Source organism: Rhamphochromis sp. 'chilingali' (genome assembly GCF_963969265.1).
Source record: "Rhamphochromis sp. 'chilingali' genome assembly, chromosome: 5".
NCBI lineage: Eukaryota > Metazoa > Chordata > Actinopteri > Cichliformes > Cichlidae > Rhamphochromis > Rhamphochromis sp. 'chilingali'.
This window is the reverse complement of record NC_137932.1, coordinates 35,938,678-35,955,143: the sequence shown is the minus strand read 5'-3', so window position 1 is coordinate 35,955,143 and position 16,466 is coordinate 35,938,678. Positions and strand designations below refer to the sequence as shown.

At 41.2% G+C, this 16,466-nt stretch overlaps 1 protein-coding gene across 1 annotated transcript; it reads left to right on the top strand.

The window, feature by feature from the left end:
- The first annotated feature begins 4,867 nt into the window (after positions 1-4,867).
- serinc1 (serine incorporator 1) lies at positions 4,868-15,724 on the top strand. Its single transcript, XM_080881869.1, has 10 exons — positions 4,868-5,002; positions 5,538-5,699; positions 8,262-8,455; positions 9,998-10,077; positions 10,297-10,434; positions 10,729-10,898; positions 11,186-11,276; positions 14,001-14,142; positions 14,279-14,503; positions 14,750-15,724. The coding sequence occupies exons 1-10, from the start codon at positions 4,964-4,966 to the stop codon at positions 14,886-14,888; spliced, it is 1,380 nt and encodes a 459-aa protein (XP_080737995.1). The 5' UTR covers positions 4,868-4,963; the 3' UTR covers positions 14,889-15,724.
- Positions 15,725-16,466: the final 742 nt, after the last annotated feature.

The window sequence follows — 16,466 nt, the reverse complement described above, 5'->3', positions numbered from 1 at the left end:
AAATGATCATTGATTTCAGGAAGAAATCAATTATATCCTGGCATTGACTGTCAAGCGGTTTTCTGTTGAGAGGCTCTCAGACTTCTGCTTTTTGGGAGTTAAGGTCAGGGAGGACCTGATCTGGGAAATGCATACTGCTTGGCTAGTGAAGATACCATGCTAATACCATGCTTCTGTTGTGCTGAGAATTGCACCTAAGTTTTCTTCAGTGTTTCTTTGCTACAATAACAACTATTCTGATTCTGAAAGAGTGTAGGTGTTCAATAGCACCATCTGCTGGATTAAATATTCATTGCAGGCAACCTGGATAAAGCTTAGAGACTAAACTACAACATCTGGACTAAATGAGTGATGAATGGTCTTTACATAACCAGCAGATGATGAAATAGAAGTGTATATATTCACATTAATTAGATGAGAACTACATATGATTGACTAATAGTCTGTCAAATGCTAAATTTACTGATCTTTTTTGTAAGCAAGTATAAGTGGGAACACAGGAAATAAAAGCCAAGGTTTTGTTTAGGAAATAGAAGTGCTTGTGACAGTGGGAGTGTTTGTGTATTTGTATCTGAGGGCAGAAGGCACGGTTTACAAATTTTTCCACAGAATGAGAGGTTTTAGTAACATCAAAATTTAAAGCAAATCTGTAGAGGTACAGGTAAATGTTTCTGATACTCCCAGTATACTAGAGGATCCTGTGTTCTGGATATGTTGCTCTCTGAGAGATATTGCTGGACTTGGGTGATGGCATTAGTAGTTGCTTCGGAGTTCTTCCACAACAAGCTAAAAAGTAAGCACTAAAGGCTGTCTCCTATCATCTTAGTTGTGCTTTCTACACAATTCCTATACAATTTGGCACCTCACTGCAGTATGACACAGCAGCTGCACCAGTCTCATGGTTTTTCTTAAAGCGATACACGCAGTGATACGGGTGAGTCACTGTTTTCTGCTTCATACACTACTGGCCTCTATAGTCACCATCACTACTGATGACTGTAGAGCTCACTTGAGTACAGTGAACTCAATGTCATGTTCAAGAAACTAGTTTGAGATGATTTAAGGTTTTGTGACATTGCGTGTTATCCAGCTGGAGGCAGTCTTTTGAAATGGATACACTGCAATCATAAAAGGAGGGACATGTTCAGCAACAATACTCAGGCTGTGACATTTAAATGATACTCAGTTGGTACGTGCCAAAAAATATCCTCCACACCACACCAGATGAAGCAAGGCTTTTATGTTCAAGCCTAGAAGTGATAGATTTCGATATCACACTGTTTTGTCACTGTAACGTTTGTCCTGTAAAGCATCCACAGGACACGGGTGTGGGGACAGCAATACCTTCATTAATACTGTGGTTTCAGGTTCACTGGGACACAGTCACTCCCGCTCTCTGCTGTCACGTCCACTCTTCCGCCTCTGACTGTCACTGCGAACATATAAAGAGTGACAATCACCTTCACTTCCCAGCACACCTGTTCACCCCGCCCCTGCGCCGCCCCGGGAGCTCACTGCGTCATCCCTCCTCTGCAGCCGGCCAGAGACCACACCCACGCCACAGTCACATGATGCTAAACAGAAGCTGTCAACTCAGCTCTGTACAGTGGGCAATCATAATGAAGCAGTTCAACTTGTAGATTCAAGCTGCACTGCTCTTCATACTTTTGGCCACCAGATGCCACCAGAGAGGACGGTGTCGAAAAGCTTCGAGTAACAAACCCTTTTTCAAGACCAGCTTCAGTGATTCACAAAGCTTCATTTTGCCATCACTAATCTAAGGAGCTTGGAAAGAAAATTGACTGGAAGGAAAATTTCCAGGACCTCCTTAATCCCAATGACATCTTCTGTAGAGGAAGCAGAATCTGGGTATGAGATTCTTGATAGGGAACCCTTCACCTCTGGTGTCCACCATCCAGTGCATGGATTATCGCCATGTCAGGTACCATCTTACAACCACAGTGCCTTGCAACAGCCTCAGCAATGGAGGTCCATTCAGCTTATTGTCTCCAGCCTCCTTCAGAATGATGTTAAAGTCATGCTGTTGAAATACTGTTGAAGGAACTGAGATCACCTTCTGTTGTAAGAGTGATCCAATGTTAGCATTCACACTTTAGTGAGAGGTGAAACAGATTTGACCTAAGGGACAATCTTTTTTTTTTGTAACCAGTTAGAAGATTTTGGCTTTTATGAATAATAGGATGAAATCTCTATCAGTCATCTGCCACCCAGCTGATAGAGATTTCCTTTCCTGCAATAATAACACCTACAACTGAAACGGCTCCGACCTGTAAGGTCAAAAAGGGCATCGGAATCACTTTCACAGTGGAACAAAGAAATTCACCGCAGTTGCGATAATAATATGCGCATCTGCTGCAGCCACAGGTTTGGATGGTCGTTAAAATGGAGAGATATCTGACGAGAAACATGCGTTGCATCTGAGACAAACAAGGCAAATGCTGATAATAAGGCAAAAAGGAAATACGATGAAGTGTATCTTGCTCTTGGTTTCACGGTGAATGTGATAGGAGATGAAAAGAGACCGGTGTGTATTTTATGTTTGAGAACTCTGGCAGTTGACAGTATGATGCCCAACAAATTAATAAGACACTCAGAGACATTACACCCCAATGACATCCATAAGACACTTGACTTCTTTCAAAGAAAATTGGAGATTACCGTCAGCAGGAAAAAAAATAAAAGCTCTAACCTGAGATTCTGGCGTTTCTGGCAAAATACATTTATATTTAAAAATGAACTCAGGATTTAATGAACGATATCGCGTTATTCAAACTAAAATCGATTTTACTCAGAAAATCTATCATCGAAACCCACCCCGAGTGAGTCTGGCTGGTGTGGAGAGGGAGCATCCACTCATGGATAGAAAGCTGTGGGCATTCTGCTTCCATTTGGCACGTCCTACCTCTGTGAGATGGAGTGAGCCTCACTGAAAACAAAGTATAGATCTAGGTTGAACATTGAACATGACTTGACAATGGCGGTATCAAGCCTGCAACCACAGGCTCAGTGCAGCCACTACGAGTGACAAGTATTAAACTCTCACTAAATTATATATTTTTTCATCTCTGTTCATGAGTTTCTGGATTTCTTTTTTCATAAGACTAAGACTGAACTTTATTTTTGCATTTCTGGCAAAGTTCACATTCTGTGTAACTTGCTGCTTTTTTGAAGAAGTGGTGCAGACTAATGACACAGTCTAGTGACAAAAGTTGCAAAGTTGTTTGAAATGAAAGTTGTTGTAGTCTGAGGTGGTAGTCTGTAGCACGGGGGGCCCCACAAGGAACAGTACTTGCCCCTTTCCTCTTCAACCTGTACACTGCAGACTTCAGTTATAACACAGACACTTGCCATCTCCAGAAGTTCTCAGACGACACCGCCATTGTGGACTAGGCGTCAGAGGGAAACGAACTGGAATACAGGGGGGTCATCATCAATGACTTTGTCAGCTGGTGTGAACAGAACCATCTTCATATCAATTCCAGCAAGACGAAAGAGCTGGTGATTGACTTCAGCAAGAAGTCCCCCCTACATCAGTGAACATCCAGGGTTTGGACATTGAAATGGTGGAGGAGTACAAATACCTGGGTGTTCACCTCAGTAACAAACTGGATTGGTCCGCAAATACAAATCCCCTTTACAAAAAAGGTCTAAGTCGTCTTCACCTGCTATGGTGGCTGAGATACTTTGGGGTGAACAGGACTCTTTTAAAGGCGTTCTTCTACGACACTGTGGTGGTGTCTGCTATCTTTTATGCTGTGGTCTGCTGGAGTGGTGGAATGGCAGAGAGGGACAGGGGGAAACTTAATAAACTGATCAAGAGGGCCAGCTCTGTCCTGGACTGTCCACTGAAGTCCATCAAGCAGGTTGGCGAGGAGAGAATGTTGTCTAAGCTAACATCCATCATGGACAACACCTGCCACCCCCTGTATGAGACTGTACTGAGCAGCCTCTACAGCAGCCTCTATTACATGGTTATCTCACTCATCACCAGTTTAATTGACATATCATATGTTTTTAATTGCTGCTACTCATTAGCAGCTTGTTTGTACACTGTATATTTCACCAGGAGCATTTATACACCCCCCACACTTATGTACATATCTCTGTATGTATATCTGTGCATACGAATTTCGGTTGCTGTGTATATAGGACTACTTTGTGTCTATATTCCTCTTGCTATAAGAGCTGTGTGACACCCAAATTTCTAATTCGTGGGATAATAAATGTTTATTCTATTCTATTGTTTGTTTAAAAGAAAAATGAATGAAGAATTCATTGTGAATGTGCTTATTATCAGAACAAAGTTGCAGCTAGGCTTTTCTGTCTTTGTTTTGTTTTTGTCTGTGGCGTGAAAATCTTTCCTCCTGCATGTAGTGAATGATGTAAAAACGTTGACAACCACTGGGGCTTTGACAAATTTGCTATAAGGAACACATCAAGCCATAAACTCATATACTGAGGAAATGCTTTAAAGAGGCCTAAGAAAAGACTAAAGCTGTCTTCTGTAACAAGTTCAGAGTAAAAATGTCTAAGCTCAGACTTAAATATGTCTGTTTTCCATGAATCCCGGTCAGTCTGTTGCAAGGTAAAAGCATGATTTAATATTGGTAGCCAACTGTTTAATGATAGAAAATATTTTCTTTGATTGAGGGATTAAAGTAATTAGGCCTAGCCAATACTTTCCGCGTACAGTTCTTTGTAAGAAATGGGCTATCAGACTATTTCTGCGTATTTTTCTTCCTTTTTCTAGAGTTCCGTTTTGATTTGGATTGTTTTCTATAACTGTCCTGTAGGGGGCAGCCAAGCGGTGAACGGCACCGACACTGTCGCCTTATGACGCAAAAGAAGCCAGTGTCCGGGCGTCAGCCATCTTCTCTTAAATTGTCAACCGAGCTCTTGGAGCGGTCTGCTGTTGGACAACAAAAGAACAACAACAGCGATCATGGGAGCTGTTTTGGGTTTGTGCTCGATGGCAAGCTGGGTCAGTATCATTCTTCATTTGACTGTGAGAACAGTTTTAACAGCGACAGGACGTTTTAGCTGCCTCGATTTAACAAATGTTGCAGTGACTGCGCAGGAGGAAAATGTCAGGCCAACACGATGAGCGTCTGTGGCGCAGACATACTAACATCACCGTTTGGCTCATAACACACTTTAGTGATTCAGTTACTGTGAGCGTGTTACTGCGCTTTTAGTTAGACGGAGCCGATTATGCGAACCATCGCCGTACTACCTCCCATCCAGCAGGCCTGTTGATGTTCATGTTACAGTGATGGCTCGTAAACACACTGTCCGTGAAATGAAAACACCGGGGTGTGACGTTAGCTCAACCTTGTAAACACAGTGCGGTATCCGCTGCACGCAGCAGGTTCGTGTCATGTGAAACGGACAGATACACTTACAGACACGAGGTGCTTCTAGGAACTAAATGATTACCGTTATTCCTGTTAACCAATGAGCTTTGAAATATCTGTGCTTAACTCTAATACTCGACTTGTTCCCATGTGTGTATGTAGATCCCGTGTCTCTGTGGCAGCGCCCCCTGTCTGCTATGTCGATGCTGCCCCAGTGGAAATAATTCCACAGTGACTCGCCTCATCTATGCCTTCTTCCTGCTTCTGGGAGTGGCTGTTGCCTGTATCATGTTGATGCCTGGCATGGAGGGCCAGCTCAAGAAGGTACACAGTGTTCCTGACATAAAACTAGCCTTGGAATATCTCCTGCAGCACAGAGATGTCACAAGTTATGAAAACACTCTCATGGATATTTTAGTTTGCTAAGGCTTTAACAGGATTCTGCAGTGAGAGTAAATATAGTTTGGTTCATTGCTCCTAATTATGTAAGACACATGGCATTTGTTTGCTGTTAAGTAGCTTACCAGTTGTTAATCACCGTATTCTCCTAATGAGCCATACCTGCCCGTTCCAACTGTTAAATACTTAATTATGTGTGATATTCACACCAAGAGAACTATACACGGCTGTGAAAATACTGTGATCTTTCCTCTCACGTGGTAACTGTTTTTATGTTGATCCCTACAGTGGCCTCAATCCCCTTTTTTCTGTTTGGGCAGCTTTGTTGTATAATATCGGCTATAACAAAATAATCTGGTGGGATGTTTGGAAAAAAGTTTTAACGGTGTTCAGTCGGCCGTGTTTGGAAGCTGCAGTGCTGTGAAAAACCTCATTCTTTGGGGGTTTTTTTTGTTTCTCAACTAAGCAAGTGAGACAACACTCTAATACTAGAATAACTGACAAGTCAGAAACACTAAGATAATATGTTACATTTGAGAACAGTTTAGTGGAAAATGTCAAAAACTAATAAAAAGGCATTTCAAACCATTAATCCGATTCTTCAGTGCTGTTTAGATGGGCGCCACCTCTTGTCATTCATCATCAACACGTTATACTCAAAATAGACACCAAAGAGGAAAAACCCTTCCGATAAACCAATGTTAAATATGTTATGGAAACATGTTCACGAATTATTAAAATAGGACAAATGAACATCTGAAAAACTAAAACTGTAACTGAACAGTGTGGCACTGCATCATGAACGATGCACACTGTTTGAAAATTCATGACAACGACTTCAATAAAAGTTCAAATCTAAAAATAAGAAAACAACAAATTTTGCAGCCATTTTTTCCGTTTATTGAAGTCTGGTCGCGGGGGCAGCAGCAGGGGAGCCCAGACCTCCTTCTCATCACCTCCTGGAGGTTATCCGGGGAAACATCCAGCCATTGGTGTGTCCTGGGTCTGCGCTGCGGCCTCCTCCGATATGACGCGCCCAGCTTAGACACCTTACCCAGGAGGTGACAGCTTTAGCCATCTCCTTTTTGTGTAGAGCTGCAGCTACTCTACTCTGAACTCCTCCATAATGATCCAACTCCTCAGCCTCGCAAAGGGAGAGACCATCCGCCCTTCGAAGAAAGCCATTGTCCGTCGTTTGTATAGCTGTCTCAATCCAGGCCATCACTATTAGAATAACAGATTTTTGGTGTTTTTTCAACAGTGCTCCATCTAGTGGCAGATGGCTGCATAACATTTATGATCCAACAATTTACCAGCATTAGGCATCAAATCTGGTACCAAATAGTGACAACGATTAGTCGGCTAGTCGCAAACATCACTAATTTTTCACATTTGAACATTGACAGAGATTATCCAAGTAAATGTAAATTTTTTTAAATGATAATTTGATTTAATGGAAAAGCTACAAATGCTCTAATGGAAAAGTTATTGCCCCTCAAACGTAATAACTGATTGCATCCTCCTTGTTTTGTGATAACTGACGGTGAGTGTACCACATCACTGTGGAGGAGCTTTTGCCCCCTCTTTGCAGAATTGTTTTAATTCAGCGACAAAGGAGGATTTTAAGTTCATGACCTTGGTTAAATTTAAGTCCAGGCTTTGACTAGTCAAATGATCATTGGACTGGTTCTTATGTAGCACTTTTGTACTCTACCTGAGCACTCGGTGCTTTATTCAACTTGTCTCTTTCACCCAAGCACTTTTTTCTACGTTTTTCTATGCTGGATCTATCTAGCTCTATTTTTTTCCATTTAACATTTACACACATGCATCCAATGAATGCGGATATTTGGCATGCAGACTGGAGAGATGGAACCACCACTTGCTGTTGTGCTTTGGGTCATTGTCCTGCTGCATAACCCAAGTGTGCTCAAGCACTTTGACCGCTGTATAAGAACCAGACCAATTTCCATTTTCAAGATAGCTTTGTATGGCCTTGTGCAAGCAGTTGTGTTAGTGACATTAAGCAACACTAATTGTCTTAAAACAAAAGCAACTACAACAGATTCAGTTCAGATAACTTTTCTCTTAATAAATGAAATCATCATTTTAAATTGCTCTCTATTGACTCAGGTTATCTTTGTCTAATACTGAAATGTGTTTGCTCTAAAATATCTAAGCGTGACATATCTGACCAAAAGAAAAGTTAGAAAAGAGGCAAATATTAGCTTTGATGTATCCAGTGGTGGTGTTTGTATGACCGACACGTCGTTTGAGTACAAAATGCAACATGTTAAAGGATAATTTTGGCTAGCTCATGTCCAGCCTGCACTTGACAGGTGGATAATTGACCTGTGGGATCTCTGTGGATTTTCTTTGGCTCGCAGTACAGTGCCTCTGTTGCATCCAGTGGCTCCTTTGCCCTTTCGTGGCGGGTGCTGCACTACGACACACCTGTATACATTGTCTCTTTTTATGTTGCTCTAGATTCCAGGTTTCTGTGAAGGAGGGAGGGGTTCGTCTATTCCTGGTGTGGAGGGACATGTGAACTGTGATGTGCTGGTTGGCTACAAGGCCGTGTACCGTGTTTGCTTCGGAATGGCTATGTTCTTCCTGCTTTTCTCTCTGCTCATGATCAAAGTCAAGAGCAGTAAAGACCCCCGTGCTGCACTCCACAACGGGTGAGTCAGCATGTCCATCTTCCACATCATGTCTGCTATGACACAAAGTCAGGTTTTATTGAGATTTGATGGATTGATTACTAGGGCTGGGTATCGTCACTGATTTCTAGAATCGATTCAATTCCGATTCACAAGGTCCCGAATCGATTCGATCCACGATTCGATTTAATTCGATTCGATTTGAATCTGGGAAATTTTGACAGTCAGAAATATTATAATTCAGATCAGTACATTTACATATTTTTGTATCTATTAAAAGGAAGCTGACACACGCAAGACTTTATCAAAGGTGTGAGCATCACAGCAGATGCCTTTGTGTCAAAGTAGCTGAAGATAAAACACAGAAAAACATGAAGGTGATTTTCCTGGCCTGGGATTTTATAAAAAATATTCTGCAGTACATCAAAAACGAAAGAAAACCATTAATCAGCATATGAACATTACCTCTGAAGTTACAGCGGTTTTATTAGAGACACGGCTAAGCGTTTTGCATTTTGCTTAATTTTAAAAAGTTTAAATTTGTTCAGTATTGAACAGCAGAAATTAGGTTTACTTTTCGGAAGTAAGTAAAAGGGAGAAAAAAAACGTCGGCTGACAGCGCTGTAAACAACGGTAGACTTGTGCGTAACAAGCAAGCGAATAATGCAGAAGAGAGAGAGAGAGAGAGAGAGAGAGCTGTGCATGAAGTGTGATTTTTATCCTGAAAAGTCAGCAAAAGTCGGAGGGAATTCATGACGATGTTTATGTGAAGCGTAGTTTGGATCTTCTTTTGCTGCTGGTTCGGTCAATATTGTTTGGAGAGAGATAAAACTAACAGCCATATGATCAGCGCAAAAAGGGCGTAAACACAGCGCGGACCCGCGGATCAGAATCAGCAAGCTGTCGGCTTTCAGCCCCGACCGTGTCCGTGCCGTCAGGTGAGAAAGGCGACATCTCACTGATTCTGATCCGCGGGTCCCGCTGTGTGTTTACGTCTTTGTGCAGAAGCCGTGTACCTGCTCTCATTTACTGTCTTAGCTGTTTGGTGGTTGTTGAAATTTTGTGATCTTTCACCTGAGATTCTGGCATTTCGGGCAAAATACATTAATATTAAAAAATCGATTCAGGATTTTAATGAATCGATTTTACGTTATCCAAGCCAGAATCGATTTTAATCAATAAATCGATTATAAAAACCCACCCCTATTGATTACCTGCTTTAAACATGCCAAACATATCATGTTATTAGAACATGTGACAAGCTGGAACGTGTTGTTGTTATAGCTCACATCAAAACTAGCAGCAGGGAGTGAAAGGCCATCTTTACTGCGGAACATCCCACTTAGGACTGCAGCTAGTGATTATTTTCATGAATATAAGAAGCATTTTCAATTAAATTCAGTTTTATTTAAATAGCACAGCACCAGATGTGTTGCTCACAGTTTCCTGATGTCCATCATTGCACGTTTAAAACATGTTACCATTAATGTACTTGAATGACAACATCTGCAAACGTTTTCAGCAGTAATCTGATTGTTAATTTCTTTATGTTCTGTTTGTCAGGTTTTGGTTCTTCAAGTTTGCAGCAGCTGTTGCCATCACTGTTGGATCCTTCTTCATCTCAGAAGGGCCCTTCACTACTGGTAACTGTTTTTGGTTCACTCTCACTTAGTCCAATTGATTACATTGATCATTGATTGCACACACACACCTTGTTTCATTTTACAGTGCACATTAAAGGACAAGAATAAAGAAATGTGAATGTGCCAGATTAAAGCTCTCTATTCATCTCACACTAAACTGGAGGTTTCATTATATTAGTGTCCTTTGTGTGACGTTCTTTCTCTCACTCTGATCCACAGTGTGGTTCTACATCGGTATGGCGGGGGCCTTCTGTTTCATCCTTATCCAGCTTGTTTTACTCATCGACTTTGCCCATTCTTGGAACGAGTCCTGGGTGGAGAAGATGGAGGAGGGCAACTCTCGCTGTTGGTATGCAGGTATGATGACAAGTGATAGAGGATACTCGTGGAGATGACTAAAGAGCTCTGTCTTTGATCTAATAGATTTGAAGTGCAGACAAAAATGTTTTGGTCATAGCTGGAAAAATAGGATTTACTTAAGACTTATTTTTATGTTATTAATTACAACAGTCACAAGAAATAATTAGGTGTACGCTTGGGTGTATTTGTTTTATATGACAAGTAAACAATTCAAGGTGGTGTTTCCATCAGCTGGAAAAGATTAACACAACTCTATGTTAATGAGGTTTCTTTGTTTTTGTATGTTCACAGCTCTGCTGTCAGTCACCACAGTCAGCTACCTGCTGTCTCTGGTGTCTCTGGTCATGTTCTATGTCTACTACACCCACTCTGATGGCTGCACTGAAAACAAGGTCTTCATAAGCATCAACATGCTCCTCTGCATCGCTGCCTCCGTCATGTCCATCCTGCCACAGATCCAGGTTCACACCACTTCTTGTGTACATTAGATGACTCGACATGTTCAGCTTTTATATGTAGTAGTAAGATGCATTAATCATATTAACATGACAGGATATGTAGGGCTTTATTATGAAGTGATGTTATGCAATGTAACACTAAAAGAATAATGGCATGAATTATAGCAAGATGAGTCAGACATGAGATGATGGAGTCATGGAGGTGTCGCCTAATATAATTCAGAATGTGTCATGTATGAAAGTTGTTGTTAGAAATTAGAGATAACTGATGTGTGGTGTGTCATGTACAGGAGTCCCAGCCCAGGTCTGGCCTGTTGCAGTCTTCTCTGGTGACATTGTACACCATGTACCTGACCTGGTCTGCTATGACCAATGAGCCTGGTAAGAAAACAAAAGCTTTTCAGCCTGCTGTGTTTTGCAGTGTACTGGTATGTAGGGCTGCTCGATTATGGCAAAAATGATAATCACGATTATTTTCACTGAAATTGAGATCACGATTATTTGACGATATTTATTTAACCCTTTAAGACCTACTATAGAACCAAGTCCACCAGAGTTTATATTATTTTTATTTATTTTTTTTTTACATGCTGTAGTGCCATTTGTGGGAGCATTTCAAGTTGCTATACATCAATACAACTGTTATAGCCCATATTTTAATAATATGTATGCATTAAGTGCATAGTAATTACATAAATTGCAAAAAAGTGCAATAAACTACAAAAAAAATTGAAAATCGCTTTTGTTTTGTTTACATATATTTCTACTTGGAGAAGTTTAAGAGGTTTATCCCTCAAAACTTTAAATACAATAAAGTTGCAAAAAATAGTTTCCCACCACAGGAAATTTATTTTGAGTGTCTTCATAGTTTTATTTTGGAGATACAGCAATTTTTATATACTGCAGGAAAAACAAAAAACATTCTATGATGCAAATTTGCAAAGAAAACAGCATGTGCATCATTTCACTGTGGGAAGTGTTACGAACAGCTGATCGGATCGGCAAAGCGTGTTTCTGGAATATTATGTTTTTGTTCCTGCAAGCGCTTTTTATGCAATTTTTGCAAAGCTATATGTGGAACGAAACCGTGACCGAGGACAAGCTGATGGCATCAGATGTAAGTACAACTCCTCCGGTTTCATATGCAAAACAAATTATTGCGCTAGCTTACACGGTTCAGGTTCTACAGGGATTTAAAAATAGTTACGCAAAACGGAGCGTGCTGCTCTGACTGGCTTTAAAGGGTTAACAATGACTTTAAAAAAATAATATAAAATAGTGTGCAACACCACTGAAGTTTTTTTTTTTAACCTCTCTTTTCAACCAACGGCAGTCACTCTCCAAATAACTTCTGCTTAGCTTTCCGAGCTTCCCTCAGGTCCTCTTAATCAGCGGTCTCCACCCTTTTTTGCGCCACGGACCGGTTTATGCCCGACAATATTTTCACGGACCGGCCTTTAAGGTGTCGCGGATAAATGAGGGAGGGGCTAATAATCGGCTCAGTCATTTTTAATGATCGTTGAAAGCCCAGATCGTAATCGTGATTAAAATTCGATTAATTGAGCAGCCCTACTGGTATGTGCCCATAACTGACCCCCAGACCCAGGCCTAGCCCCACACACACAGATACACGTCCGTCCACATCTACCCCATGCTCTGACGTGAACGGACAGGTGCCCGCCCAAAGCCAGCAGTGATCCCGGAACGCTGCTTTGAGAATCAGTTTGACACCAACGGATTTCAACTTTATTCTCAAACTGATCAATAATAGTTTTTATCTAATGTGGGCCTGTGTATTTTTGGGATGCTTCATGCTGCATCGATCTATTGTGTGATTTATCAGTTCCATTCTCTCCACATGGTCACACTCTACTTGTGAATATGGGTGTTTCTATTGGTCCAGATAGATCCCACAAGGAAAACTGTTGTGTTAGAGCAGCTGGACAAAGAATAAAAATACTGCAGTGTACAATAAACAGAGTGCCACAGATGCCTAGTGCGGACGCTAATAAATGCACATGCAAAGATTTACAAATACAACAGTGATTTTTAAAAAAGTAGCAACGAAGTTGGTTTAAAAAAAACAGTAAAATTAAGACTGACGTTTTGCAGAGTACTGCAAATTGTGTTGATAAATATGTCCACTATTAATCTAAGAAACTGCTGCATGAAGGTATAATACAAAAATATGTGTGGGATGGTTTGGCTAATAGGTGTGATCTGCTGTCGTAGAACAAGTAGTTACTGTACTGTTCTCTATAAAACAGTAGGAATGAGTTTCTGTAGTGTTGTTTGAGGCAGCGGGGTTGAATCACACTGAGGAAGAATGAAGGAAGGAGCTTTGCTGCCTTCGAAGTGTGGAGTGATGCTGGCTTGTCCATAATGGAGAGCAGTTTGTCCCTCACCGACTCAAAGCCTACGGACTCTGGCGCTGATGCTTTCCGCCAGCAGACAACAGCAAATTAGATGGCCAGACTGGTAGATCACCTCCAACACATTAAAGGATCTGAGCTTCCCCTTCTTATAAACAGCATCAATGTAAACTACCAGTAGCTCTCCACTGTTTCCACCTCCTCACCCATGATGTTGATGGGCCTAGCTGAAGACTTTTTCTTTTGGAAGTCAACTGCCATCTCTGTTGTCTTGATTACATTCAGAACGAGGGGATTTCTTCCTCACCAGCTCTCTGTACTCTGACTCCTGCCCACCCTTAGTACATCCAACCAGTGTAGTGTCGATGGTGATCCAGTGCTTGTTGTTAGGAAAACTGCATACAGTCCTGGTTGGGACGATCCTCACAGAAATGTATACAGTCAGTGATGTAGTCTGTGATGCTATAGCTATCATTTCCATTTGGATCACAGAACATGTCTGTAGTGTCAGAGCATTCCTGCAGGGCATTGCTGTCTTCTACCTCTTCACTGGGTTGGTGGCAACAGGAAGGAAAGGAAGTACAGGAGCACACTAAGAATATAGATGGATAGAACACCTTCCTGAATGCTAAACGCTACTGATACCACTGACATGTAGTGCATTTGAATAGACTTCAGTGGCTGTGCAGATGACGGTAATTAGATAATTAAAGAATCTCTTCTTGTCTCTCAGACAGGAAATGTAACCCAAGCCTTCTGGGCATTATTGGGCTAAACACCACAAGTCCTGGCAGTCAGAACCATGTGGTTCAGTGGTGGGATGCCCAAGGGATTGTGGGATTGATCCTTTTCCTCATGTGTGTCCTTTACTCCAGGTATGGAACTCCTTAATTATCTTTGTAATTCTAAACTTGCAAACACCCAGACAACTAAATGGTTCATTTACTAACCCGCAGGCTGTCTCTTTGTGGATAGCACGATTCTAACTGTAGCCCTCTGTTTATTCGTCAGCATCCGCAATTCATCCAATGCCCAAGTCAACAAGCTGACTCTGACCAGTGATGAGTCTGCTCTCATTGAAGATGGGCCTCAGACGGACAGCTTTGAGGAGGGAAACGGCCCCAACAGAGCTGTGGACAATGAGAAAGATGGTGTCACGTATTCTTACTCTTTCTTCCACTTCATGTTGTTCCTTGCGTCGCTCTACATCATGATGACCCTCACCAACTGGTATAGGTAGGTTTCACGCTGTAGGAGACCTGTATAAGTCTGTCTTTGTACTTTATATTTGTTATTTCATGGGTTTTGTCCACAATAAGTTTAAAGTTGCGCAGTCTTCCATAGTCAGAGACGTTACCTTTGCTCTGGATTTCTTACCTCATATGTGGGGTTTAGGTCCAAATAAGGCGCGTTTTGTGTTTCTGCTAAGGTATATTATTTGGATAGAAGCAACTAGTCCACTTTGTTTGTGTGTGTCCGCAGCCCTGACTCCAAGTATGAGGCCATCACCAGCAAGTGGCCGTCTGTGTGGGTGAAGATCTCCTCCAGCTGGATCTGCATCGCACTCTATGTGTGGACATTGGTGGCTCCACTGGTCCTGGTCAATAGGGACTTTGACTGAAACTGCACACTGTCCCACTGCTCCAAATATTGAAGCTTTCACCTGTGTTTTGTTACTGCAAATTAAGAAACTTAGTAGTTAAATAACATTGCATGAGTCAGTGCTGAAGGAATGGTTGTTTATTGGCTCTGGTGAGTTGCTTGTATTGCTGAGTGTAGCTACATAACCAGAAGATGATGAACTAGTCAGGACGTTCATGTGTTTTGTTTTGTTTTTGTTTTTTCCAGCTGTGACTTCAGCCCATTCTCATGAATCCTTAACAGTTCATTGCAGTCATTAGTATATCCTGTTAAACCCAGTGACGACTTGCACGTTTTTCTTTGAAAACTCGACGTGATGTTAACAGTAGTTGTATCTGAAAAGGTTCCTATGATCCTGCGTGCACATCAACTCTGCACTGTAATGTTCTGTATGCTGTTTCCTGTTTAAAAAAGGGAAAAAATGTTTTTATTCTTTTGAGTTGTGCATGAGCAGCTGTGACATTTAGAAGCAAGAGTAGGTTCCCACTGGCTCCATCACCCTGCGTGAGCAGTGTTGTGCATATGTGTTGGTGTAGATAGTTCTTCTTTATATTGCACATGTCTGCACACGCTCAGCTAATTGAGTAACAAGATGCATTCTTGTTTTTGTTGCTTCTGACTTGCTTTTTGATAACATTTGTGGTTTTGACTGCTTGACAAGCTTCCTGATAAGTTCTTGCGTAGCGCATTAGCTTGTTTCAGACATATTGTGGATGTGTTTGACTCTCATCTGTGATATTTTTTTTTCTTCTTGACCTAACAGTATATTGTAACTGATTTAATAAAAGAAATATGGGTGGGGGGAGTCAAGTCTAATTTGTTGTTGTTTGTTGTTTAGCTGGGTCGTACACAGTTGTCAGCTTCACCATTATTTGGTAGGTCCACCAAAACACTCATTGAGCTCTGAACCTAAAGGTCTCCTGTGGTAATGTGTCACACAGTGTTCAGTCATTTGTTTCCTGAAAGGAAATCTCATCTCATCATGCTTAATACCATTAAATCCAAGCTGAAATCACAAGATGAGATGGCAGTAACATGAAAAACCACCAGGGTAGTGGCAGGAAACTCTAAAGTTATTTTTCTATTTATAGGCGTTTACATTTATCTTCAATTTTGCTCACTTCTTTGTAGTTTGCGTCCAGGCAGTTAGACCTGTATTTTATTTTTTTAAGTGCTCATCAACGACAGTTTTCCACTTTCTGGATATCTTGCAGTGTTCTTCAGTTTATGCAGGCCGTGTACCAAAAGATTCAGGTGGAAATCTTTTGTACCAAATATAATCTTCATCTATAATACAGTACTGCGCTCTGCAGATATTAATTTCAACTGCTGTAATAAAGGAATGTATCAAATAGAGGACAAATAAAGTGCATCTCTTCTCAGTGCTTGTATGTCAACATTTGCAAAGGATTCCTTTTGTTGCAGTGAGGTGTAGAGCTCATCAAGTAATTATTGAGTATTCCACCAATTAATCAGATAAATCATTTTCTTATTAATGAACAATAATAAATATTCAAAAGGTGAAAATTTCCATTTTAGCTACGTCTGTCTACGTGCC